Source organism: Arthrobotrys flagrans (assembly GCF_004000055.1).
Source record: "Arthrobotrys flagrans strain CBS H-5679 chromosome Unknown unitig_1, whole genome shotgun sequence".
NCBI lineage: Eukaryota > Fungi > Ascomycota > Orbiliomycetes > Orbiliales > Orbiliaceae > Arthrobotrys > Arthrobotrys flagrans.
The window spans coordinates 1,772,316-1,796,392 of record NW_027137556.1 but is presented as its reverse complement, the minus strand read 5'-3'; the positions used below and the strand labels follow the sequence as shown (position 1 = coordinate 1,796,392).

Here is a 24,077-nt window from a genome sequence, read left to right as displayed (position 1 = left end):
CCACACCTTCGAATTCGAATTCCTGGCCGAGGTATGTATACGGTTTAATTGCATGTACTCATACCATGCCTAAGATGAGTACTTTATACGTACGGTATCCCTCGCATGCACATGTCAACCGCGATTGTTTTCTTCTTCCTCTTCTCTTCACCTGTGAAGCATTGTATTTAAAGTAGTGGCCCTGCGATCGCTAGTATTTCTCACGCAAACCTCGCCGTTTCGAAAGGAAGGAACAGCCTCGAAGGGACCTCTCCAAGGTTAGCGCCCTTTTTTCCCACTTGAGAAAATCCTCCAATTGGGTTAAACACTTCCTCTCTGGAACATCCAACAAGTATCGGAAGCCAAACTGGCACAGCAATGGGATGCGCTCTGGAGAAGACCGGCTCTTCGAATGTGCTGTTCCGATTCGACTCGAAGGCCTAGGGGTGTACTGTTGATAATAACGTCTAATATATACTTATTTATGCAATATGCATCCATCTCAAACATGCACCTACAGTGTCTTGAGCCTTTCGTCGTGAACATTTCACGATCGGATCGCCCGAATCTGTGGAGATTCCGTCTTTCAAAAGAACCACATCGTGCATTATAAAACGTACTTAGACCCCCCCCTTTTTTTGTTTATCTTATCGGTATCCACGGTGGGTCCCGCTGTCCCTCAGAATGTCTCGCTTTTAGTCACTTTCCATGCATTCTCGAAGAAAAAGCCCTAGACATATTTGAAACGAAGACTCCGGTTTGAAACTTTCGCTGCCGTCATAAAGTAAAGGATAAAAAAAGAACGCCAGCGATGGTATTAATTACAAGCTTTCGGAAAACGTCAATAATCTCGACCCCAGACCGGTAAGGCCCATCAGGCACTCCCTGCAGCTGCAATCCTGTGATTCTCCTCACCCTCACTCCTAGTATCCAATCCGCCATGTTCACCATCCCCCGCGGCGAAAGCGGCTTGGAATGCCCCTTGTTGTCCTCTGGCAAAATATAGTGGCGGTTGTTCAAACTTCGCGGCTGCAGCATTGACCAAAACATGTTTAATTGCCGAGCCTTGAAAGCGTACAGTTAGCCAAATCATTATCTTCTTCTTCTTCTACTTCAATATTGACACTTTCAGAAATTTAAAATACCTGGTGTTTCGAACATGGCGTCCGACAATAATCTTTCAAGCACAGTCCTCAACGCTCTCGCACCTACGTATTCCATAGGTTAGTATCGCAGTCATCTCCGACTCCGCAGCATGGAGAATCCACCTACCGGTATCCATCGTCAAAGCCGCCTTTGCGATATGCCTCAAAGCTAACGGCGTAAACTTCAACTCCACCCCACTCATGTTAAACAATTCCTCGTACTGCCTTAACAGACTATTCCTCGGCTCGGAAAGCACTCTAACCAAAGTCTCCTGATCGAAAACATCCAATGCAGCAAGAACCGGAACCCTCCCGATGAACTCGGGAAGGAACCCGAATGATATCAGATCCCTCGGTTCTGCGAACTCGAGTACATTGATCTTTCGTTGTTTGACAACCGAGGGTGCGTGCTTTGAGTCGGTGTCGGTGTCTGTAGGCGTAAAGTAGGTGCTATAGAGCTTTTGTAGTTCCTTTGCTGTCTCCGGTGGGATGGTGTTTGCATCGGACTGTCGAGCTCGGACTGGGGCGTTGAATCCCATGGAGTGTTTGGATATTCTATCTAGCACGTTCTTGTTAAGGCCTGTGTAGAAGTTAGTATGCATTTTCGACGGAACGCTGCGACTTTGTAACGCACCGTTGAATGCTCCGCACAGTATAAACAGAATGTTACTGGTATCTATTCCCAATGTGATTAGAATCATCACCCCAGAATTGACTGTCAAATTGAATACCCACCAATCGTATGAACCTCGCCTCTGCTCCCAGGACTCCCACCGGAAGACCCCGATCCGAACCCTCCGAAGTTCTGGAAAGGTGAAGCAGGTCCCCCTCCTCCCGGAAAACCCGAGGGTGTACCCGCCGAATGATGCGGCGGGGCCTGCTTGGGTCTGGAGTTCGTAATTTGCAACGTCGTCCCTTCCAATATCTTCAGCAGAGCCTGTTGAACACCTTCTCCGGATACATCTCTACCATGTGACATGGCTTTCGTAGATGCTATTTTATCAACTTCGTCCAAACATATAATTCCAGTTTCCGCCCTTCTTACATCCCAATTACAGGAAGCTAGAAGGCGTTGGACGCAAACGTCGACGTCTTCGCCGACGTAGCCTGCTTGTGTGAATGCTGTGCAGTCGCTTCTGTATATATCAAAAGCTTGCATCAGTCACCGTTCGAACCGTCATCATAGAAGCCAAAACAGGGATATTCTTACATTGAAAATGGAACGTCGAGTATCCTGGCCAGAGTCTTCGCAATGAGCGTCTTCCCCGTCCCAGAAGGCCCTATTATCAGACAATTGCTCTTTTGTAGCTCCACGGCAGGTTCGAGGCTTTCTTTCGACGGCATCGGAGCCTCCACATGAAACGGCTGTGGAAAAGGCGCCGTAGCCTGCTGACCCGGATATTCATCTACCCTCACACAAATCAATTGTTAGCAACCCGTTCTACCCCCAAATTCGACACGAACTGGCAAAATAACGATACCATCATATCGATGGATTTCATGATTTTTTGAAAAAGACAGAGAGTTAAAATGTAAAAACTAAAGGATATAAAATCACCTTCGACAGGATGCCCCTCCATCCCCGCCAACGAACTCCTCAAACTCTCCGCATTCTCATCCTCCCTCCGTCTGATACTCTGCACCCTCAAATAATGATTATAAACTGCCGCACTAACAACCCTCTTCGCTCGATTCTGCGAAATCACATAACTATCCAAATATCTTTTTAACGACCGAGGCGTGATTCCCTTCCCCAAAACCCCGGCTTTACCAAGGGGTCCCTGAACCGGTCCATTAACGGTTACAGTGCTGGTAAATCCGCTGGTGAAGTCAGAGGTACTATACGCGCGACGACTTTGGCGGAATTGGGATATTGATAGTTGGGTGTTTATGCGTGTGATGATGGGTGATGACAGGGATTGTGGTTGTGGTCGCAAGCTCAAGATGCTGCTGGCGGTGGTCAAGTTTCGGGTTGTGCGCGGCGAATGCAGGTGCGTAAACGTAAGTAGGTGCTGGCGACGGGAAAGAGCATCCCATCTCCGCTTCATGATGAAAGATTGGGATGTAATTATCACAGCATCAAATAGAAAAAGCGATCGAACTCCAATGGAAGGAAAGGATGACGGCGATAACGACTAAACTACGAGTAAGTACTCTATGACATTGTTCAGTCGTATGTCGTCCGGCACCGGCAGCTTGGTTACGAATTGGGGTGACCGCGTTGTTAATGTGGTGTGTGAATCATAGAACGAGCTGCTTTAGCCTCATTTGTGGACGCTATCTTCCCAGTATTATCAGCCTTCCGATAAGAAATACTTTAATGCTCAATTATATATTGGGGACCAGAGTATACAAATACAAAGCTGAGATAGATTGCTAGAACAATAGTAAAATCTAATCGTTTCCCCAAAAAACACCTGCAAAACCCTTCCATGAAGAACACCCAAGAAAATAGCAAAAGGATAAACGACAAGACCAATTTCCTATGATCGAAGCCATGCATGTGCATCAGCATGGCGAAAATACATAAAACCAAAAAGAGAAAGAGGGGAGAAAGATACAATATAGTAGGCCGAAGGTGTGGGGAATCTAGATAATCAAAAAAAAGACACAATTAAAATCCATCAAACGCCGTTTGCGCCTCCTGGCAATACCTGCCATTCGAATTATCACTAGCCGCGCAGATCAAGCAAGCATCAACAATGTTCGCCAAAGACCTTTCCGCCGTTCCCAAAATCGTCCACCCGATAGTTCCAGCCAATAACCCAACAACGTATCCGTAAAGACTCCCCCCATTCGTAATATGCGCCGTCCGGATCCACGCACCGAGGCCTAATGCCAACGAAGTCATCCACCTGGCGGCGTGAAGTAGCATTTTCGCAAGGCGGTAGGCGTTCCTTGTGTGGTTGTCTTTTGCACCGGCGCCGGCCGCAATGCTAACGAGTTTCATCTGGTTGATTTGTCTCGATGCATGAACGAGAGGTAACGAGTGGATAGAGCCATACGTTACTGCTAGCGGGTCCGAAAGTGCGGCAATTGGCGATGCGACAATGTTGAAGCACAGAAGGTGTGCAAACGAGGCTACCCGACTCGGTAAAACGAGCAGCGGCAGCCGGATCAGTAACGTCACAAACGAAGAGAAGCAAACCGTACCAAACATGGTAGTCAATGCGTGGTGCGTAGCGGCAGAGAAGGTCGTCGCCGGCGAAAATGTACCCGTGGACTTGCGGTAGAAGTACCAATGCGATACCGTCGCGGAGATTGTAATCCTGCCGGAAACCATTAGTTTCGCACGCCAGTAGGGACTTTCCACGTTTCGAGCTTACCTCTGAAGATTGGACAAAATATTGAGCGTCCACAGATACACAACCACGAAGAAACTACCCAAGATCCACCCAGATCCATCCATCTGCCACACTGGAACACCCCCGATCATGGTACTCCTTCCGTTCAAAAACACCCTGATTACCAAAAACAACCAAATCCAACTGAAAGCAATCGTCGTAATCAAGACAAACAACCCGCATAACAACAAAGCGGGGTTCTCGACAAAAATAGTAAGGGCGAGCTGTAGGATTGACGTCGCCTTGTGGAGGGCTTGCCGTCCGCGCCATAGTAGATATACCCAAAATACAGCGAGACATAAAGGCAAAAGGCTAGTGAGCCTCATGACGTGATCCTGGAAAGAATTGCCTTTCCATGGTCCCTTCAATGAAGTTACCAGTGGATATATCGTCAAAGCGATCATGACAGCTGGGACCGAAACAACTAGCAGGTATAGAAGCGGCTTGATGAAATACTTTAGACAAAGCATCCATACGAAAGCTACAAATATAGTCACCAGTGTATCCACTGCCAGGAGCGGGATGGCTCGCTTTAAGACGGTATATATTGAATCCCCTATCGGCAGGCCACTCGGCTCTTCATTGTGGAGCCAGACGACGAAGGCGGTAGCGAACATGCAGGCCATCGACATGCCATAAAACTTGGCCCATATCCGATCATGGAGGGGAGGAGCGAGTGGGCTTTGGTCTACCGGCTGCGGTATCTGTTCGGTTTAATTAGCATTTTGACTCCTCTCAAAGGGATCGGGCATCTCCTGACTTACGGCGTCCGAAGGGTCCACCTCCCGATTATCCCTCTCACCGAAGGGATTGGATGGGTTGAGCGGTCCATGGGGGTTGCTTTGAGCCTCTTCATCATTTTGATCCGAATATGGTTTCCCTGTTGAATCAAAGAAAGGTCCCGTCTGTTTTACATTCTGCGGCCGGAACTTCTGTATAGGTGGATGTATAGGATCTTCAATTTCCCTCGATGCCTCCGAATATGAACCCACCCGACCGGCCTAGTAAAACCAAGTTAGAATAGCTGCTACCATATATTCAAGGGCTTCGTCTGCACCGTACAGAATTTAAAAGCGTGCCCTCGTGACCTTCTCTCCGTAGTTCTTCTTCCCCCAAGCTTACGTCAACCAGATTATTTCCACCGGTCTCCGTAGCATCGCTCGAACTGGAATGTGCAGAATGGCCTGGATTCCAACTACTCCTTATACCGTCGTTTACCGACCCAGTGTCACTACCATTCCGTTCTTCTTCTTCGTCTGGATCTGTAGAATAATAGAGGTTTCTCCGACTCTTCTGCAAGGCGTATATCGCTGAGACTTCCTGATCGTGCTCCCGGTCGTCGGTAGGGTAATCTGCTGCAGAGAAGAAAAGAGGCGCGTTGCTGGCTGGGTATAGGCTTTGTCGTCCTCCGTCTTTTAGAGTGGACCGAGCTAGGAAGCGTGACGCATCTACACCAAACGGGTTGTCATTACGTGAACGTTGAAACAACGAGCGGCGATAGAACGGAAGTTGAACTTGAACTTACACTCCGAAAACATCCTGAACTGTATAACGTAAAGGGGCGGATTAGGGACAACCGGAGCCCTTGGAGCTGAAATGGATCACTACTGCTGCTGCTGAGTTGTGGGTGTTTAAACTCGGAGGAGTGGGTTTGGGAGGGTGATGAAATGGGAGGTATGTTTGTTCGGCATTCAGTTCGCCAGACCTTACTAAGACCAGAGCGGGCGTGATGCTATCATGCAAAACGGGCTCGGAACCGAGCTGGATCCTGGCCAGTAACGTCTAAGGCGCATGTTCTTGCTCGGTCACCGGACAAAGCGGGACTAGTATTATCACATCTCGGAACCAACAAATCTAAGGCTTCAGCTGGACATCTAAATGGAGCACAGAGTAAATAGTATGCAAATTGTACTGCAGGATATCGTATCGTTAAGAACAGCACTGCGAGTCCGCCTGCCTATGCACCGTCCTGCGGCTATCGGTTCCCAGCTTGACCTTTAACCCCGCATTCTTCCCTCTGGGATCATAAACACCATCTCTGATATTCCTGTATATCTCCTGTGCTACTTCCACAAACGCCTGTTCCACTGACTCCCCGGTCTTAGCGCTTGTTTCCACATGGAAATTTATCCCGTTTTCTTTAGCCCATGCGGCTGCTTCTTCGGTAGAGACCTGTCGTCTATCTACTAGATCACACTTGTTTCCGACCAATACGATGGAGATGTGGGGTTCTCCGAGGTTTCGTAAGTCGGAGAGCCAGCGTTGGACGTGGGAGAGTGTTTCTTTGCGAGTGATGTCGTAGACTAAAAGTGCTCCCGTGGCATTTCGAATGTATGAATTTGTTACCGATCGGTATTGCTTGTTACATATATCATCAGCATTGTTCGCTGCTATCATAACGTAGAATGTCTACCTCTTGCCCGGCAGTGTCCCAGATCTGAAGCTTTATCTTCTTCCCATCATCGACATCCACTGGCAGAAAAAACCATCAGTAAGACCCGTTCGGATAAATTGATAATACAGACAATTAGCAATCCATACCGACTCTGGAGTCAAGCTCAACTCCAATCGTAACATCAGTTTTATTAAAACGACCTTCACAGAGTCGCACTGTTAGCTGCGACAAGGTGGTAGAAAAGCGTTAGTGTGAGTGTTTGTGCTGGTGGAATGCGAATGACAAACCGAGCTCTTCCCGGTCCCGGAATCCCCAAGACAGATAACTTTCTGCAGGAATTAAAAACAGGAATGTTAGTAGGTTCGAAGGTATGGGCTTGTATACATGCATGTGGAGGCACTTGCGGCGATGTAATCCCATGGTGCGCTCATTGCGACGTTTTGGGAGGAAGATAGAAGAAGAGTGAGGTCGACTTGTATCGCTTAGAGCTGGCTATCCAACCTCTTATAAGCAGACCACCAAGCACAAAAACGGCAGCCGTGAGACAGCGAATGGAAGAGTAGCATACGTAATGGATACACAAGTTGAACAAAAAGATAATCGAAGCAGCGTTTGCTCTTGTAAATTCATAAAAATTGTTACCATTCTATGCAGCTCAGAGTTGGCAGTTGTGCCGTATACCAGTAATGTTGGAGCTTGAGCTCTTCTGTTCAAGTGTCATAAATTCGTTCTATAGGTATCAAAAGTCTATAACTCCGCCGCCGTGGCTGGTTTCCCAAACCAGTACCTAACATCACTGCCCGCTGCCGAAGCCGACATGAAAGCGCCAATATCGCCATTCCCCTCATCGTCATTATCAGGCCAGTCTACAACCTCAGCGTCCTTTTTCAGCATACCCGCCGCGGTAGACCACGAAAATCGAATTTCGGACCCCCATCCAAACAAACTATCCATCGAGCCCTTGAGATATGCAACCGTCTTCGGATCACTCGGGTATCCGGATCCGTTATTCGACGCTTCGTCACTGCCAGATGCTAATTTGAAGTATTCTTCGAGTGCGAAATCTCTTGTGACTTTTGCACAGACCGAAGCCACTGACACCGATGGATATAAAGAGTCGGCTTTTTTGGAAACCGTAACTTTTGTGGATGGGAATCTCCTTTGTAGCTTCGCCTGGTATGTCGCAGCTGGACCGACGGTATCAACGAAGATCTAGCATAATGTTAGAATCACACTCCGTAAAATACGGGCTTATATGATGGGAGCGTATACCTCCTTAACATTAACACCCTTCTTCAAAACCTCATCGATAAGATTCATGGTGGTATCGTGCGCTTGTGCATTAAGGTTGTATGCACCAACCCCAGCGGGCCTCAACATGCCAGCGCTGATATCCCTCGCAGACATAACCCGTACTGCCCATCCGACATTGGCGTGAAGCTCGGTGGCTGAAGTACATATCTCCTGCAGAAGATCACATCTCACTTGCGCTGTGAGTTTTTTGGAGTCTATTTGGAAGCCTGTTAGTAAGCTTTTCTTGAAAGATAAATGTACAATCTTGGTAAAGGCCTCACTCACCATCAAATCCTTTCTTTTTAAACGACTCCTCATATTCGGACAAACAGTATGCTATTCCGTAGACCATGGGACCTAATACGATAACCCGCCTCAATGAAGCGACAGTAATCAGCGACCTCGTTCGGACCAAGTGTCGTCTGTTGTACACTACGATAGGATATGTATATACCAAGAACCGGTCCACGACCGGCCTCGTCCACGCCGAGTGTTATCGAAGCTGTTGGGTCATCCCGAACAGCGCTGGGAATCTCGGAATGGAACGTATACGATTGACCCTGGAATATATCGGTAGCTGATATCGAAGGCAGATCGAATGCCTGTTTTGCAGCCGTTTCCCTTACTTCGTCATCGGCGGTATCCTCGATGGCAGATGGTTCGGAAACAACAGACGGTTCGGCAGTAGCAGCAGCGGCAGGCTTACGAGGAGGCCGGCCTCTTCGTTTGGCAGTCGACATGGTGGTTAGAGTCGAGACGGTAACAGACTCGAGGCAACAAGGAAGCTACCGAGTCGTTACTGTTTGTCGCGGCAACACGCGTGCCCCTGTTGGACATCAACACAAAACATTACCCCCATTGACGCCATCGCGCTTTCTCAGCTTCAATTCAACCTCACCTTCCGATCAACCAGCATCTTCGGTCACCCCCGCCGAATCCTATCGAACCCCCTAGTACGATATCGATCCCGATACTGACGTCAGGCCATATCAGGCCAGGGAACGAGTCATCATATTCATGATTGAAGCCTTCTTCGCCCTCTACTAGTGCTTATCGAATCCACTTGCTCACCATCCACTCACCGTCAAGATGGCGGCCATCGCTGGGAATAAGAAGCGGGAGAACATCCATACCGACATCGGCTTCGTGGGGAGGTAAAGGCCACTCCTATCCCTCTCGATAAATTACTTCGGGCTAATCATTCCATGCGCATCGCAGAAAAACTGGCTTCATGGTCCAGACGGATCTCGTCCGAGACGATAACGGAATGGAGGACATGAGCGCCTTCTTTTCACCGACATCTAACGCAGGGACCTTGCCCAATCTTGCTAACGACGATGACGATTCAATGGGTGGAGACTTTGAGGAAGACCATCAGAACCCTGAGAGCGACATCGATGTCCCATCAGACCCACGTGCTCAAAACATGTCAGCACATGATGGTAGTGCCACCATGGAGATAGAAGAAAGTCAGTACTTTGGCTCCTATAGTCATCATTGTATGCTCTCGAGTAGTTTACTTATCCCACTTCCCACCAGGCACAGTTAGAAGCGTAACAGAGGTCCTAGAAGCACGGAAAGGCATAAACACCCCAGCGAGACGAAAGTCAATGCACAGCACCCACGCAACCCCCAACCTCCCCTTGTCAAGCGTCACACCACAATCAAATCTATCCACACCAGCAATACGACGCCCAAAGGCAAAGGCAACATCAAAAGCGCCCAGCTCCCAGTTATCGAAACCCTTGGAACAAGACGAAGAAACTCGAGGCTCTTTTGGCTCCCATAAGGAAAACGTACCCAACTCTTTTGATTCTAGACAGTCAGACGGAGCCCCGGTTGAAGCCCCAGCTCCTCGACCAATCCCGCTCGGTGCGAGAGCTAGTGGTCTCCGTGTCGCTAGCGGGCGTAGTAGCAGCATGCTCGTTACGAAAAGCTTGAGAGTCTCAAGACCAGCTATTACTCCCCCACCGCTTTCAGATGACGATGACGATGACGACGAGCTGCCAAAATTCAACGAGGAGCCAACTTTGGATGATACAGAGATGGATGCTATCCCAGCGCCACAACCTAAATCCAGGACAACCCAACGCCCTGCGACAGAGAAAGAGGACTCGGCGGAACCAAACGTTCCAGAGACATCCAGTCGGAAGGCGAAGCCAGGGAGGAAAGGGAAGGCCAGTACTTCAAAAACTACCGACGAAGTGGATGTCCCGACAACATCTAAACCCGATAAACCTGCGACTCAAAAACGAGGACGAAAACCTAAGGTTGCTGCAATTACCGAAGACGCATCGGAGGCGGAGGCTCTACAGGCTGATGAGGAGGGACTGGATACATTGGACGCAGGGATTACAGATATGGAACCTCGGGAAGCGGAAGAAAATATCGCGGCCGAACCTTCACCTCCAAAGAAAGGAAAGGGCGGTAGGAAGAAGAAGCAGGCCGCGACTGACACGGAAGCGGAGACAGAACCCCAGCCTTCCACTTCCAACAATGTAGGGCAAAAGAAGAAAGGTGGGCGGCCAAAGAAGACCACTGAACCGGAACCCGAGCCGGAAGAGGAGCCTGCACAAGAAGGGGAGCCGGAGCCGGAGCTGCAGCCCGTAGCGCAAAAGGCTAAAGGCCGACCCAAAAAATCGAAGAAGCAAGATGCGTTGGTTCCAGATCGAGACATTGAGCCGCAGGAGGAGGAGCCAGATGAAGAGCCGGCAGAGCAATCTCAACCCGAAACCCCCACGAAGAGGGGCCGAAAGCGCAAGGCCGAAACTTTGATTCCCGACACAGAGCCCGACACTCAAGGATCTTCTACCGTCGCCGAATCTTCAGAATCCAAGGCTGCTAAGAAACGAAAGAGTTCCAAACAAACAGCCGCCAAACCGGTGGCCGAGAAATCCAAGGCATCCAAGCCCGATACCAGCGGAGCAGCAGAGGGAAGACGACCCGCTCGAAGCCGCACTGCACCTTTGCAGTTCTGGAAAAACGAGAAGCGGGTTTACGGGGTTGCCGAAAGAGATGAATCCGGCCGGGCGGTAGCCTTAATCGCGGACGTCATCCGAGTCGAAGATGAGCCTGTGGCGCAAAAGAAGAAGGCTCGCCCTTCGCGTCCAGTTGCCGTATCTGGTGCCGAAAAGACCACCAAGCGTACCACGAAGAAGAAGAAGGCGAAGGAGGCTCGAAACGTCGTCGAAGAGAGCAGTAGTGAATCGGAAGATGGTGAGAGCGAGGACGACTGGGAGCAGATCGGCAAGTTGGTCGGGATGGTCAGACAATGGGCACCAAACAACGAGGATGAAGATAGGGAAGATGATGAAATCGAAGATGGTGAGCTTAACCAATGCTCCTTGCCGGTACGACCGGCTTGCTAACTTTTTCCAGAAATTGCAACTTCGCGTCACGGAATAGAATTCAAGCCGATATTCGGATCCGATTACCTCTTCGCCAAGACACTAGGGAAGCCATTCATGGGATGTGGAATCCTTGAGCTACAAACCGGGGCATCCAAGAAACTCAAAAGTAGCGGAAAGATGCAGCTCGTGTTCTTCATCCTCAAGGGAAAAATTGAGGCAGAAGTCAACGAACTCGGATTCAGGATCTCGCATGGTGGGCAGTTCCAAGTTCCTCGCGGTAAGCAACTGCATTCATTCGTTCGCGAGCGGTATGAACGAGTGCTAATAGTGATACCAGGCAATATGTACAAAATTTCGAACCCATTCAAGAAGACAGCTAGGATATTCTTCGCACAAGCATGCATCCCGGACCCTGAAGATGGGGCGGAATGATTTTATTCTTAAATTCTGGGCAATAGCCAGGCGTTCGAGGTGCGCGTCTTCACATGTCATTCTATGTTTGCTTTTTTTGGTACCAGCCTGCTAGTTCTTTTGACTTGGTACCATAGTATGTGGAGGCTCTGTTTACGGCGTTTTCGGAGGGACATTCGATTCACGAAACCATTCATTGTATTTTTATCATTAATATTAAGAGGACATGGGGGTAATTAAATCGCCCTGTACGATATCATCTTGTTTATATCTCCTCCAAAAGATCCTCGTCGTCCAAAGATTTGGGTGGGAAATCTCCTACGGTGACCCTGTTAGGTCTCACGAACGTTCCGTGATTGCTACCAGCTTCGAAGAACCTGACACCATCGATGCTACCATCGTTCTTCCCCGTCGGTTCGTCCAACCTAACACCGACCCAAATACCGCCTTGCGGAATCTTCTCCACCAAACCAACGTAAGCGACTTCGCCTCTCCTCCCGGCCTCGATTTCACCGACGATGCACCTCTCCCCTACTTTAACCCCCTTCTGTTCTGCTTCTTTTTCATCTTCCGCTTGTTTCTGTTCCGCAGTTGCGGCTTGGGTTGGGTCGAAACGACCGAGTTGGTTGCGTTTCTTCCAGGCTAGGACCGAGTCCGAGAGTTTTGCGTAGTCTTCTTCCGGCATTTCGTATTTTTCCACCTGGGAGGTGTCGGTGTAGTTTTCGCGGAGGGAGGGGGGGCGGGTGTCCGATACCTATTATACAGCGACGGGTTAGTCTCTGCCATGTCATACCATGATGCACTTGGGCATAAAACGGAAGAAATAGAACATACGACAAGCTTAGCCCCGGCCGTCCATCCCAACTCGGAGACATGTACGCCATCTTCATCAGCAACGTTAACAGGTCGAGCCGGGGAAGAATCGTGCAATTGGTACGATAGCTGTTGAGCGAAAGGTGGGATTCCGGTTATAGGTTCGAGTTTGGTTTTTAGGGTAGAGAGGGACCAGGATGGGGAGATGCGACGTTCGGTTATGGCGTTTTCGGAGGAGACGAGGATCACGACGTCTTTTGGGAGGGAGGAGAGCATTTTGATTTTGGTTTTATATACGTGGTGATTATATAGTTTGGTGATTCCGGTGAAGGTGGTGATGATGGAGGGAAGGTAACGGATCAGTGGGTGTTGGAATATGGGTTCCGGCGCGTTTTGCGGTGGGACCGTACGTCAGACAGGATCGGGGCAGGGATTGGCAGGATCCTGGCTCCGTTGGGACCGGGGTATGCGTTCGGGATATAAAATTTCTCGTTTCGAGAGCATGGGATTCGAAATTTAGCATTACAGGGGTTTATATGGTGTCTCAATCGATGAAGATGCGGGTATTCGTGTATTTCATATTACCCCGCAGTCCGTTCGACGATAGCCCACCAGTTATCCTTCTCGTATCCTGACTTCAGGACACTCCCTCCTGCCGATTTTACGTCATCCTCGAGTTCTCCCTTCTTGTAGAGGTGATAGTATCTCAGAAACGGTTTCGGCTCTTCACCATCCGCTGCCTTTTCCGTATTCCCCGTCTCGACCTCCGACTCGGTGCTATCGCTCCTCTTCGACGGCTCTTTAAACTGCTTCGTAAGAACCCAAGGCACCAATACATCCTGCTCAGAATTTTCATCCCATCCTCTCCGTGAATTCTTCTGTTCCAACGCCCAAACATATAGCAAAGCCCTCCCTTCACCAGCAGGCTTCAAAAGCTCTAGAATTGAAGCAATGGCTTCCACCCTCCTCCCCGGCGACGAGAGATGGTGAATAACAGCTATACTCAAGGCGAAGTCGAACGACGACGGCCTGTGGGGTTGGGATAGGATATCTGCCGTTGCTACGTCCTGCGTGGGGGATCGGTCTTTGGCTATTTTGACGAGGTTTTCGCACCTATATCCGCCCCGTGTTAGTTTTGGGGTATACGGATGATTTCAGACTACGTATGACTCAAGCAACCAGGGGGGTAGGAAAGTATACGACCTGTCGGAACCAACGATGAAGACGTTGGGATTGACGCTTAGGTATTTCCCGTTGCCGCAGCCGACGTCGATACCGACGGAGCCGGGGGGAGAGTGGAGAGAAATTCATGGACTATGGGCCATGGCTAGATCGAGATTCTGGACATGTTAGTTAGCTTGATCGTGACTTTGCATATCTGTAACGTTTGATATGTATACATGCACGGCACCTTGTATCTGGTAGCTGAGAAATGGGAAGCTATTTTATCATAGACCTGGTGAACATGCTGGTCTTCGTAGTCTGCCATTATAAAATACTGCGAAATGTGAGGATTGAAAAGTTGATTTGTCTTTGAGCCAAACAAGCTTTGCTGGAGCGTTGTATGTTGCCTACGAGCGGATTTACAGCTCCGGTGAGGTAGTTTAAAAGATCAACCTTGTGAATGAGTCTGAAAAAATATATTTATAGTGGAATCCATCTCGAGCCCGAATGCTCGTAAATCTGTCTATATCTTCCTCCCGCTTCTCAGCTCTTCCTCTCTTCCTCCCTTCCCTCTCGCCTTCACCCTTCCTGAATTCACAACACAGCAACACATTTTCCCTGCCTTCGCGTGTGTTAACTTGTTAACACACCAGCAACGAAAAAAAAAAAAAAAAAAAAAAAAGCTCCGTCTGTTCAGGACATCACCATCACCTCTGCTGCTTCGGAGTTTTCCCCTCCAAGCATCGATTCCGTCCCTTCTATCTCTCGTCATATTCAACAGGTATCTTGTTGAATCCGCCCCTTTTTTTTCCCTCTCCCTTTTCTCGTCGCTGGCTGGTTCCTTTTCAACGATGTCGTTGAAAGTGCTGCTGTCGCAGCCAATCTTGTTCGTTCCAGAATCGACGACAAAAACAACACATTCTGTGTCCGTCCCTGTGTCGTCGGTTTCTGTTGCCGTCCCGGAGTCAGTCTCGACTCTGATCTCCGCCATCCCAGTAAGTCGGAGCTCGGCCATTGCGCTGCCGAGCCCGCATTGTGGCGCTGCCGCTTCTGCGGTTAAGCCTTCGGGGACACCGTCCTCTTCTGGTGCCGGAAGGTGGTACGAGTCCTCGTCGGCCGTACCAAAGAAGAGGGGTTACGAGGCCATTGCGCCGTCTCGGCCCCATGATGGTTACCTTAGTGTGAAGAGACGTAAAATCTCTTCTGATGCTGAGGTGACCATCAGGGTTGTTCCCGACGTAAGTATTTGCCTGCCTGCCTAGGTGTTGTATATATACTTAAATATATACAAATAAATATTTACTGACAATTATTATAGCCGATGGTGCAAGCCAGAGGGTTCGGGAACAGATCGGCTACGCATTGCTATCGCAATGCAAGCATCCAGGCCCTTGGCCACGTTCCCGCCTTCCGGGACATGATCCGGAAGCACGTCTGTGAGTCTAACAATTTCTCTCCTTCGACTTTCTTACAAAGTAAGAAATATATCTAACATCAATGTTAGGCAGCCGGCCGGGGTGTCCGGCATGTTCCCTTCGGGGGGCATTTTACGACCATTTCTCTCGAAATGGTTCAAAGATGCCCCCCCACGAACCCAAGGGGCTACGGGCCATTGCGCAGTCTGTAGGCAGTGGGTTCGCCTACGGGGGCCGACAGGAGGATATCCAAGAGTACATCTCGCTGCTCCTGGGCCGGTTGGGAGAGGAGAGCGACCCAGAGTAAGCGGACCATCTCCTGTTTTGCATATTCTACAAAATACACAACCATGCTAATTTGTTCCCCCCCCCTTTATCCAGGTGCGCTCTTGAGAGTGCGATCTCTAAGATCTTCGGGGCATCGAAGGTCACAGAGGTCGAGTGTGTTAACTGTGGGAAGGTTAGCACCAGGCCGGTCGATGGCGAATTGATCGCCATGCTCTATCTACCCAAGAAAGCGAAGAGGACTTCCCTTGAGAAGTGCCTCGAGGATTTCACGAAAGAGGAGCGTATCGGGGACTGGCGGTGTGAGTCTTGCAGGGGCCTTGGCTGCAAGAAGAGGGAGGTATTCGCAACCCTTCCCAGGGTTGCGATGATCTGTCTCAAGCGGTTCCACCCTAACAAGGAAAAGGACAACAGGGCGGTGTCCTTCCCCGAAAGGTTGAGCTGGCGAGACTACACCAGTGGGAGGCCTGGGGCGAGCGAGTTGACGGCAGTTATCTGCCATATATCTGCACGGAGAAAGTCTGGGCACTATGTTGCCTATCTTAAAGGCGATGGCGGCTGGCTCAGGTACGACGATGGTGTGGTTTCTAGGTGTCGGGGTCCTCCAACCGACCAAGAGAAGGAGGCATACCTTCTCATGTACTCGAGATTGTAGGGTTCCGAAGCCGAGAGGCTACCTGTCGCCCTGCTTCCGGTTGCCGTGTTCCCGTAAGTCGGAGTCCGGCCATTGTGCAGTTGGAACCGTAGGGTCTCCGTGTCTCCCCGTAAGTCGGAGCTTGGTCATTGCGCTATCAAGCCCGCAGGGTGAGTCTCGTCCCCACCCGGTCGGGGTCCGGTCATTGTGCTATCAGTACCCACCTGGAATACCTTCCCATGTATCTGTCCTCGGCTTTACTCCTGCCCCCTAAATGCGCCGTCGAGATCGCAGTGTTCGATTCCCACAACCCCTCAGTCAGAGTCTGGTCATTGCGCTATCAGTACCTGCTGGGTGTCTTCTTGTCGCTCTGGTTTACTTGTAAGTCGAAGTTCGGCCATTGCGCTGTCGAAATCGCAGAGTAACTATCTCGGATCAACCATCTATCGCTTTTCCCCGTAAGCCGGAGTCTGGCCATTGCGCCGTCGGAACCGCAGGGGTTTTCCGACCTTCTTTCCTGGACTTCTCCTGCCTGTAAGCCGACGGCTGGTCATTGCGCTATCGGTCTCGCTGGGTTTTAGCCTCGTAACCGTAAATCGGAGTCTGGTAATTGCGCCATCAGAACCATGGGTTTGGCTTCCGTCCGGTATCGATCGTCCCTTCCGTAAGCTGGAGTCTGGCATTGCGCCGTCAGTACCCGCAGGATTTTTACGACGTTTCCATAAGTCGCCCCGGCCATTGTGCAGTCGGTCACGCAAGATCCGTCTTTCTCGAGATCTCCCGTTCCCCGTAAGCCGGCGTCTGGCAGTTGCGCCGTCAGCACCCGCAGGGTCATCTTCACGTCATTGCCGTAAGTCGATGTCCGGCCATTGCGCTGTCGGTCTCGCCAGTGTCCGTCCCCCATAAGCCGGTATCCGGTCATTGTGCTATCGGTTCCGCAGGGCTCAGCTCTTCATGTCTGCAGATGCAAAACTTCCTTCGGAGTTCCAGCTATCGTGCCGTCGAGCACCGTTGGGTTTTCCTCCTCGCCACCTTCTTTCGGCCGCCTTCGCCTTTTACCCCCAACGATGTCGCAAACATTCGATATCTCACAGTTCCGGCAAATGGTTATAGTATGCGTGGCACGTAACCCCCCAGGACTTGCGGGGAAAAAAATCGAAGTTTCACGGAAGAGTAATCGTACGCCTCCGGACATCTTGTTTACCGGTTATGAAAGACATCAACCCCTGCATGCTAATATGATTCGAACGTTCTTTCGGAGAGAGGGAGAACGGAATTACCTACCGGATCGTATTTTGGGAATTCTTAGAAGAGCAGACTAATGAGCAACAATTCCTTTTCTTCGCGTGGGTATTAGTGGTGGGTTTTTTGACATTCAAGTATCCCCTGACATTTATCTTCTTTGCCATTTATACTTTTTGCATTTTATTATTAGCGGTTTACATAGCCTGCCTGCCTTTGGAATTCAATACAAGAAAGTATTGATTTTTTTTTTTGTTCCGTTCAGATCCATATGTGCATTTCATCGTTTTTCTTCTTTTTTTCTTCTGTCTGCTCGTATAGCATTTACAATGTGATACCCGTGTACTCCATTGCGATTCGTTTATGATCTTACGATTTGTTCTTCTGCATTGCATTGTATAGCGGGGCAGCAGATGTCCTCCTAGCATGGCGTTCGTACCTTAGAATAGCGCATTTTGCCGACCCGGCCTGGGAGCAATTAAACAAAAATTCAAGGCATTATTTCTTTCTCTCTCTCATGATTTTTTTTTTCTTTCTCTAAGCCCCTTAGTTGACAAAAAAAAAAACCGGAGGTTGTTATGAACAAGGAAGTAGTTTGGTTGGTAGGGGGAAAGGCGGGTAGTTTTTATACAAAAAAAGATTTTAGAAGGCTATCAACATGGTAGTAGTAAAAGGTTATTTTTATAAGAGGATTTTTTTACTCCTTGGACTCGGCAATGATCTTCTCGGCCTTGACACGGACCTCCTGTAGATGATTTGTTAGTAACCATTCGGATTTGTTCGAAGGTATGATATTCAACTTACGTCAATGTTTCCAACCATGTAGAAGGCGGCTTCGGGGCAGTCATCCATCTTTCCATCCAAGATATCCTTAAACGATCGCAGAGTATCCTTAAGGTCGACAAGCTTACCCTCCATACCGGTGAAAGCCTCAGCGACAGCGAATGGCTGGGAGAGGAAACGCTGGATGCAACGGGCTCTTGTGACGGTCAACTTGTCCTCAGCGGAAAGTTCGTCCATACCCAAAATGGCAATGATATCCTGGAGGGATCGGTAGGCCTGGAGTGTCTGCTGGACCTTGCTGGCGATGTTGTAGTGCTCCTCACCGATGACACGGGGGTCCATGAGACGGGACTTGGAATCGAGAGGGTCGACAGCTGGGTAGATACCCAATTCGGAGATACCTCGGGACAAGACAGTGGTGGCGTCCAAATGGGCGAAGGTGGTGGCTGGGGCAGGATCAGTCAAGTCGTCAGCAGGGACGTAGACGGCCTGGACGGAGGTAATGGATCCCTTCTTTGTTGTGGTAATACGTTCCTGAAGGAGACCCATGTCGGTGGCAAGAGTGGGCTGGTAACCGACGGCAGATGGGATACGACCAAGAAGGGCAGACACTTCGGAACCGGCCTGGGTGAAACGGAAAATGTTGTCGACCTGGTGATAATTAGCAAAAGGCTCTTCAGACACAGTAGACGTAATCCGAATTATGTCACTTACGAACAACAAGACATCCTGTCCTTCGTCATCACGGAAGTACTCGGCGACGGTAAGACCAGTAAGAGCGACACGGGCACGGGCTCCTGGGGGCTCGTTCATCTGACCGAAGACCAATGCGACCTTGGATTCACCGTCGAGCTGAATGACCTCTGTAAATGGGAATTAGACTCCATCTAGAATCATAAATCTAGCAAAAGGCCACTTACGAGTTTCCTGCATTTCGTGGTACAAATCGTTACCCTCACGAGTACGCTCACCGACACCGGTGAAGACGGAGTAACCACCGTGAGCCTTGGCGATGTTGTTCTGAAATAACACGATATGTTAGCAAATATATTCCAAGGACCCGAAAGAGAAAAAAAAAAATGAAACTTACGATAAGTTCCTGAATGAACACAGTCTTACCGACACCGGCACCACCGAAGAGACCGATCTTTCCACCACGAGCGTAGGGGGCGAGAAGGTCGACGACTATTTTTTGATACAAGTGTGAGTGATACATCCCTCCCGATATATATAAAAAACAGTTCCGAATTTTGATCACTAACCCTTGATACCAGTGACCAAAATTTCGGCTTCGGTACTCTGCTCAACGAAAGCTGGAGCCTCGGCGTGGATAGGGAGGTACTTGGTGGCCTTGATGGGACCCCTCTCGTCGATTGGGTCACCGGTGACGTTCATGATACGACCCAAAGTTCCGGGTCCGACGGGAATCATGATTGGATTGCCGGAATCCCTGCATTCAGCACCACGGACGAGACCTTCGGTACCGTCCATAGCAATTGTTCGGACGACGTTCTCTCCAAGATGTTGCTATTATTAGGTCAGCGGGGGAAATTCTCGGAAGACGAAGCGGGAAAAAAAACTCGTCATTCCGCGAGAATGGAAAAATGGGAGCCATACAGCAACTTCTAAGACCAAACGCTGGCCATTGTTATCGGTGTGGATGGCATTAAGAATAGGAGGTAATCGGTCAGAGTCGAATTTAACTATTTGAAAAAAACCCGGTGGACGTATAGATTAGTAAAAAGTCGCGCGCAATTGCAATATAGTGGGGCCGGATTCGGATCCGAAAAAATGAAAATACAACATAAGAGAGCACATACCATCGACGACGGCACCAATGACCTGATGGATCTTTCCGGTGAGAGGAGCATCGGTACTCTGGAATCGTGCGGATATCAGAGGAGCCGCAGAGGATCGGATAGTCGGGCGGAGAGACGACCTCAGCGTCGCCCGCGAGGCAAGACGTGTGAATCCGCTAATCGAGCAACGGCACCGGTTAGCCAACGTGGAGAGACAGTGATATATAAGGCCGTGATGGAAGGCCAACGGGCCAATTGATCGATCTCGGTCTGCACTGGCAGAGAGACATGTCGTCGAATATCGCTCAGTGCATTCCCGAGATTCGGAGGTGAGGGAAGAGACGGAACCCGAACGGATTCACGACGACGGAAGGACGGGAAGACATACTTCTTCAACATTGTGCCTATGCTTCGAAAGGATGGACTGGGAAGGAAAAGAGGAAGCCCTCAGTAAAGGACTCCAATGGTTATGTTGGTGGTGCGGTGATGAGGTAGATAGATGTGGGAGGGGTGTAGAGCAACGTGGAATAAAAATCGAAAACCCATCCGCCAGCCAACCTCGGGAAAATTTTGCTGAGAGGCCTTGACGACAGACAACACAAACACGATAACGGCAGCTGGGGTTCCCATTTCACTCAGAATTCGTATCCTGACTTCGGACTTAACTTTATGATTATGATAATAAAATCCCTCGGAGCATAATGTATGGTATTACGGGTGGGACGAAGAATTCTCAATGATCAGTGCGTGGTACTTTTATTCACATTAATACAGAAAAAACAGCGGCTGGCTTATAAGATGAGGTCATAATATCTACTACACAATAGCTAAAGTCAAAGCAAAAAAGTACATCCAATCCATCCCGGCCCAAATTCACAGCATGAATACATTCCCACTTTTCAAAACAAACAGATACAATTTTTCGTGCTTTCAAATTACCTTCCAAAACCGAGAAACAGTGGTTTAGTCCACCTTTGCAAGCACAAGGGCTGCGCGCGTGGGAACTGGATTGTGGTGGTTCTGTTAGCCCCAAAAAACTCGCTCTTCCATTTCCCCGGCTGGGACTCTGAGGGGTCAACTTACTATAAACCTGCAAGAAATTCGCTCTATCGTTCCACCTAAAATCAGTGGTAAAGAACTCTCCGGTTTCATCTACTCTCTGGAAACCTCCGAATGATTTATTATCGGTGCTCAATATGATCTTGTACTTGCCAGCAACTTCCACACCAACTCTATAGTCTGGGAAGCTGTTTGTGGGATGGAAGTTGAAAATGAATATCAAGTTGGCTCGCTCGAAGACGATGATCTTGTCTCCCTCGTGCTTTAAGCTGATATATGCCTGGGGCGCGCTGAGCCAATGGTATTGCTCCTCGAGGTGCTGCATAGCAGCATCGAACTCGTTCAAGTACTTGTAGCGGAGCAAATGGTCATCCAAGATGTTCCATTGTCGCCTAGCGTACCAGAACGAATTTCCGTTCCCTTCTCTTGGGAAATCGAGCCATTCCGGGTGACCGAATTCATTTCCTGGGGATGCACGTTAGGACCCGTACGCCAGTAAAAAAAATTTCACGGGAAAATACCTTCGAAGTTCAAGTATCCCTCACCACCCAAGGTGTGTGAGATCAACCGAATCATCTTGTGAAGCTCGAGGCCTCTCTGAATCTTCGGTGTTAACTCTGTTAGATCGGACATGTGGGTGTACATTTGCTCATTGCAAAGCCACATCATGAGAGTCTTGTCTCCAACCAACCTGCGAAGACGGCATTAGCAGGGTACCCTGCAAGAAAATCAGTAAATATATTGACTTACGCTTGATCGTGGCTTTCAGCATATGCAATGGTCTTCTCTCCGTGTCTCCTGTTGGTCAATGTGAAGCAAATATTGCCCATATCCCAGTTCTCATCCTTCTGCTCCTTCAACATCTTAATCCACATGTCAGGAACAGCCATGGCGAGTCTGTAGTCAAACCCAACTCCACCGAGGGAGAGTGGGAGACAGAGACCGGGCATGCCGGACACATCTTCTGCAATAGATATAACCTGGTCTTTATACACTTGGTGCAACATCTCATTTGCCTATAGCACAAGATTGTCAGAATTCAATTAAGCCTGGAAGACGAAGGTTGGGTATATATTACTCACCAACATCAAATATACAACGCCTTCATCGTCAACAGTATTTCCAAAATACTCATGGTATCCACCGGAAAATCCGCTAATGGTTTCATCAGTCTCCATGCACGTTCCGGGAATAGAAGGAAGAAAACTTACGTTCCTATGCCGTGGTGGAGATAGAGCATACTGGTAACGCCATCAAATCTGAAACCGTCGAACTGATATTCTTCCATGTAAAATCGAAGGTTCGACAGCAAGAAACGCAAAACTTCGTGGCTTCCGTAGTTGAACAACCTAGAGTCCCACAGGTCGTGCCTTCCTTTACCCCCACTATGGAAATAAAGGTGATCTGTCCCGTCGAACATGTTCAGGCCGTCAAGAACGTTGTTCGAAGCATGCGAGTGCACAACATCAAGAAGAACTGTGATACCCATGCCGTGGGCAGTATCAATGAGCTCCTTGAGCTCGTCTGGGGTACCATAACGGCTAGAAGCAGCAAAGAAGGAGTTGATCTGATAACCAAAGGAAGCATAGTAGGCATGCTCCATGATAGCCATCAATTGGATGACATTGTATCCGAGCTTCTTGATCCTCGGTAGCACATCTCTTGTGAACTCAACGTAGGTACCAACTTTGGGGTCTTTAGTGCTGATGCCGACGTGAGCTTCGTAGATACGAACCGAAGTGGGCTTCTTCGGGCGGGGGTTCTTGAATTGGTATGGGTTTGGAGAGTTCCAGAATCGACCGTCATACTCGGATTTGACGGAGAGCTCCTGGGTCACTCTTGTGATCCAAGCTGGGACTCTGTGGATCCACTCGTGTTGACCATTTTTCGTGATTCTCATCACAAGCTATATGTATGAGATCGAGCCATCAGCATCGAGTTCGACACGAACGGACGAACGAATTACGCGAAACGTCAAGATAATGTGGCGATACGGACCTTGACCTTGGCATCATGAGGGATGACGGGCTTTCCGTCTTTGGCCGGGAGGGTCAATTCCCAAACACCGAACGGATTCCTTGTCATGGGATAGTCACCCTGATCCCAATTGTGATCCCATCCATTACCAACGATTAAATGTGCGGTTTCGGCATTAGGAGCCCATTCTCTGTATGTGATATCTCCGTTTTTCAACACGTTGAAGCCGAAGCGTTCGTATCCCTAACACGCGCGATTTACGATAGGAAGTTAGCTTGGAATTCTTATCTCTCAACATTCGATAAAAAAACAAAATTTAAGATTTAAAAGGGAAGAGAACAATAATTACCCTCGAGAACTTCTCCAGACCGCCTTCCGTGTCATTGATCTTTTGGATCCATTGTTGAGCAGTATCATAACGGTGCTTGATACTACCCTTAAACGGTGTCAGCCAGGGATCCAAGCCAACGATGCCGGTCCCTGGCTCCAGTTCCTCAACTGGAGGTTCCGTGACGGTTTTGGTCACGTCCTCTTTCTTAGTAACGGTCTCAGGAACAGCCTGAGCAGCTGGAGCTACTGTGGCAGCCATTGTATGGTAATTTTGAAATTAATAGCGTTTTTTCCGTGATAACTTTTGAGACTGAAACGGTGAAAATCAAAGAGACTATGGCAGAGAGACGACAGCGGCAATTGATTGAATTAGAGCTGAAGAGAAGAGAAGAGGGGTTGTGGCCAGACGACTCGACTTGAGAGATATACTTATAGGTAATAGCAGGGTCCCAAAGCAGAGGCCTGTAAATGCTGCGTTGTCGCGGGAATATTATCAGGAATGACGAGCGTCGAGAGGAGGGGCAACTTGCATGCAGAGAGGGGTAGTTTATCTGTGATATGAATGTAATGGAATAACCTCGAAAGAAAATTGTGCATATGCGAAGCAGGAGGACGTGTTCTTATTGATATTGATTCCGAAGGACCAGCTACTGAACCCT

The 24,077-nt window shown here is 49.1% G+C and overlaps 10 protein-coding genes across 10 annotated transcripts; 2 read left to right on the top strand and 8 right to left on the bottom strand.

Annotated features, from left to right (window-relative positions):
* Window positions 1–853: 853 nt before the first annotated feature.
* Window positions 854–3,172, bottom strand: DFL_008534 (uncharacterized protein; the record flags this gene model as incomplete). The annotated part of the gene is made up of 7 exons (XM_067638281.1): window positions 854–1,044; window positions 1,125–1,187; window positions 1,252–1,704; window positions 1,759–1,800; window positions 1,860–2,260; window positions 2,335–2,530; window positions 2,683–3,172. The coding sequence occupies 7 exons, from the start codon at window positions 3,170–3,172 to the stop codon at window positions 854–856; spliced, it is 1,836 nt and encodes a 611-aa protein (XP_067486184.1).
* A 566-nt stretch (window positions 3,173–3,738) lies between these two features.
* On the bottom strand, window positions 3,739–6,006 carry DFL_008533 (uncharacterized protein; the record flags this gene model as incomplete). The annotated part of the gene is made up of 5 exons (XM_067638280.1): window positions 3,739–4,393; window positions 4,451–5,172; window positions 5,233–5,469; window positions 5,531–5,916; window positions 5,994–6,006. The coding sequence occupies 5 exons, from the start codon at window positions 6,004–6,006 to the stop codon at window positions 3,739–3,741; spliced, it is 2,013 nt and encodes a 670-aa protein (XP_067486183.1).
* A 391-nt stretch (window positions 6,007–6,397) lies between these two features.
* DFL_008532 (uncharacterized protein) lies at window positions 6,398–7,294 on the bottom strand (the record flags this gene model as incomplete). The annotated part of the gene is made up of 5 exons (XM_067638279.1): window positions 6,398–6,826; window positions 6,882–6,940; window positions 7,010–7,085; window positions 7,151–7,192; window positions 7,268–7,294. The coding sequence occupies 5 exons, from the start codon at window positions 7,292–7,294 to the stop codon at window positions 6,398–6,400; spliced, it is 633 nt and encodes a 210-aa protein (XP_067486182.1).
* Window positions 7,295–7,610: 316 nt separating this feature from the next.
* On the bottom strand, window positions 7,611–8,896 carry DFL_008531 (uncharacterized protein; the record flags this gene model as incomplete). The annotated part of the gene is made up of 4 exons (XM_067638278.1): window positions 7,611–8,075; window positions 8,136–8,371; window positions 8,442–8,513; window positions 8,611–8,896. 4 exons carry the CDS (start codon window positions 8,894–8,896, stop codon window positions 7,611–7,613), a joined length of 1,059 nt encoding a protein of 352 aa, XP_067486181.1.
* Window positions 8,897–9,245: 349 nt separating this feature from the next.
* Window positions 9,246–11,938, top strand: DFL_008530 (uncharacterized protein; the record flags this gene model as incomplete). The annotated part of the gene is made up of 5 exons (XM_067638277.1): window positions 9,246–9,310; window positions 9,375–9,625; window positions 9,696–11,480; window positions 11,535–11,783; window positions 11,844–11,938. 5 exons carry the CDS (start codon window positions 9,246–9,248, stop codon window positions 11,936–11,938), a joined length of 2,445 nt encoding a protein of 814 aa, XP_067486180.1.
* Window positions 11,939–12,182: 244 nt separating this feature from the next.
* On the bottom strand, window positions 12,183–13,006 carry DFL_008529 (uncharacterized protein; the record flags this gene model as incomplete). The annotated part of the gene is made up of 2 exons (XM_067638275.1): window positions 12,183–12,671; window positions 12,752–13,006. 2 exons carry the CDS (start codon window positions 13,004–13,006, stop codon window positions 12,183–12,185), a joined length of 744 nt encoding a protein of 247 aa, XP_067486179.1.
* A 305-nt stretch (window positions 13,007–13,311) lies between these two features.
* Window positions 13,312–14,219, bottom strand: DFL_008528 (uncharacterized protein; the record flags this gene model as incomplete). The annotated part of the gene is made up of 4 exons (XM_067638274.1): window positions 13,312–13,843; window positions 13,934–13,969; window positions 14,011–14,057; window positions 14,142–14,219. 4 exons carry the CDS (start codon window positions 14,217–14,219, stop codon window positions 13,312–13,314), a joined length of 693 nt encoding a protein of 230 aa, XP_067486178.1.
* A 526-nt stretch (window positions 14,220–14,745) lies between these two features.
* Window positions 14,746–16,249, top strand: DFL_008527 (uncharacterized protein; the record flags this gene model as incomplete). The annotated part of the gene is made up of 4 exons (XM_067638273.1): window positions 14,746–15,132; window positions 15,213–15,330; window positions 15,399–15,612; window positions 15,691–16,249. The coding sequence occupies 4 exons, from the start codon at window positions 14,746–14,748 to the stop codon at window positions 16,247–16,249; spliced, it is 1,278 nt and encodes a 425-aa protein (XP_067486177.1).
* A 1,918-nt stretch (window positions 16,250–18,167) lies between these two features.
* On the bottom strand, window positions 18,168–20,451 carry DFL_008526 (uncharacterized protein; the record flags this gene model as incomplete). Its single annotated transcript, XM_067638272.1, has 9 exons — window positions 18,168–18,215; window positions 18,275–18,904; window positions 18,968–19,116; window positions 19,174–19,273; window positions 19,344–19,438; window positions 19,516–19,780; window positions 19,871–19,956; window positions 20,074–20,228; window positions 20,441–20,451. 9 exons carry the CDS (start codon window positions 20,449–20,451, stop codon window positions 18,168–18,170), a joined length of 1,539 nt encoding a protein of 512 aa, XP_067486176.1.
* A 564-nt stretch (window positions 20,452–21,015) lies between these two features.
* DFL_008525 (uncharacterized protein) lies at window positions 21,016–23,677 on the bottom strand (the record flags this gene model as incomplete). The annotated part of the gene is made up of 8 exons (XM_067638271.1): window positions 21,016–21,056; window positions 21,136–21,576; window positions 21,633–21,802; window positions 21,862–22,127; window positions 22,194–22,266; window positions 22,323–23,017; window positions 23,110–23,331; window positions 23,438–23,677. 8 exons carry the CDS (start codon window positions 23,675–23,677, stop codon window positions 21,016–21,018), a joined length of 2,148 nt encoding a protein of 715 aa, XP_067486175.1.
* Between the last annotated feature and the right edge of the window lie 400 nt (window positions 23,678–24,077).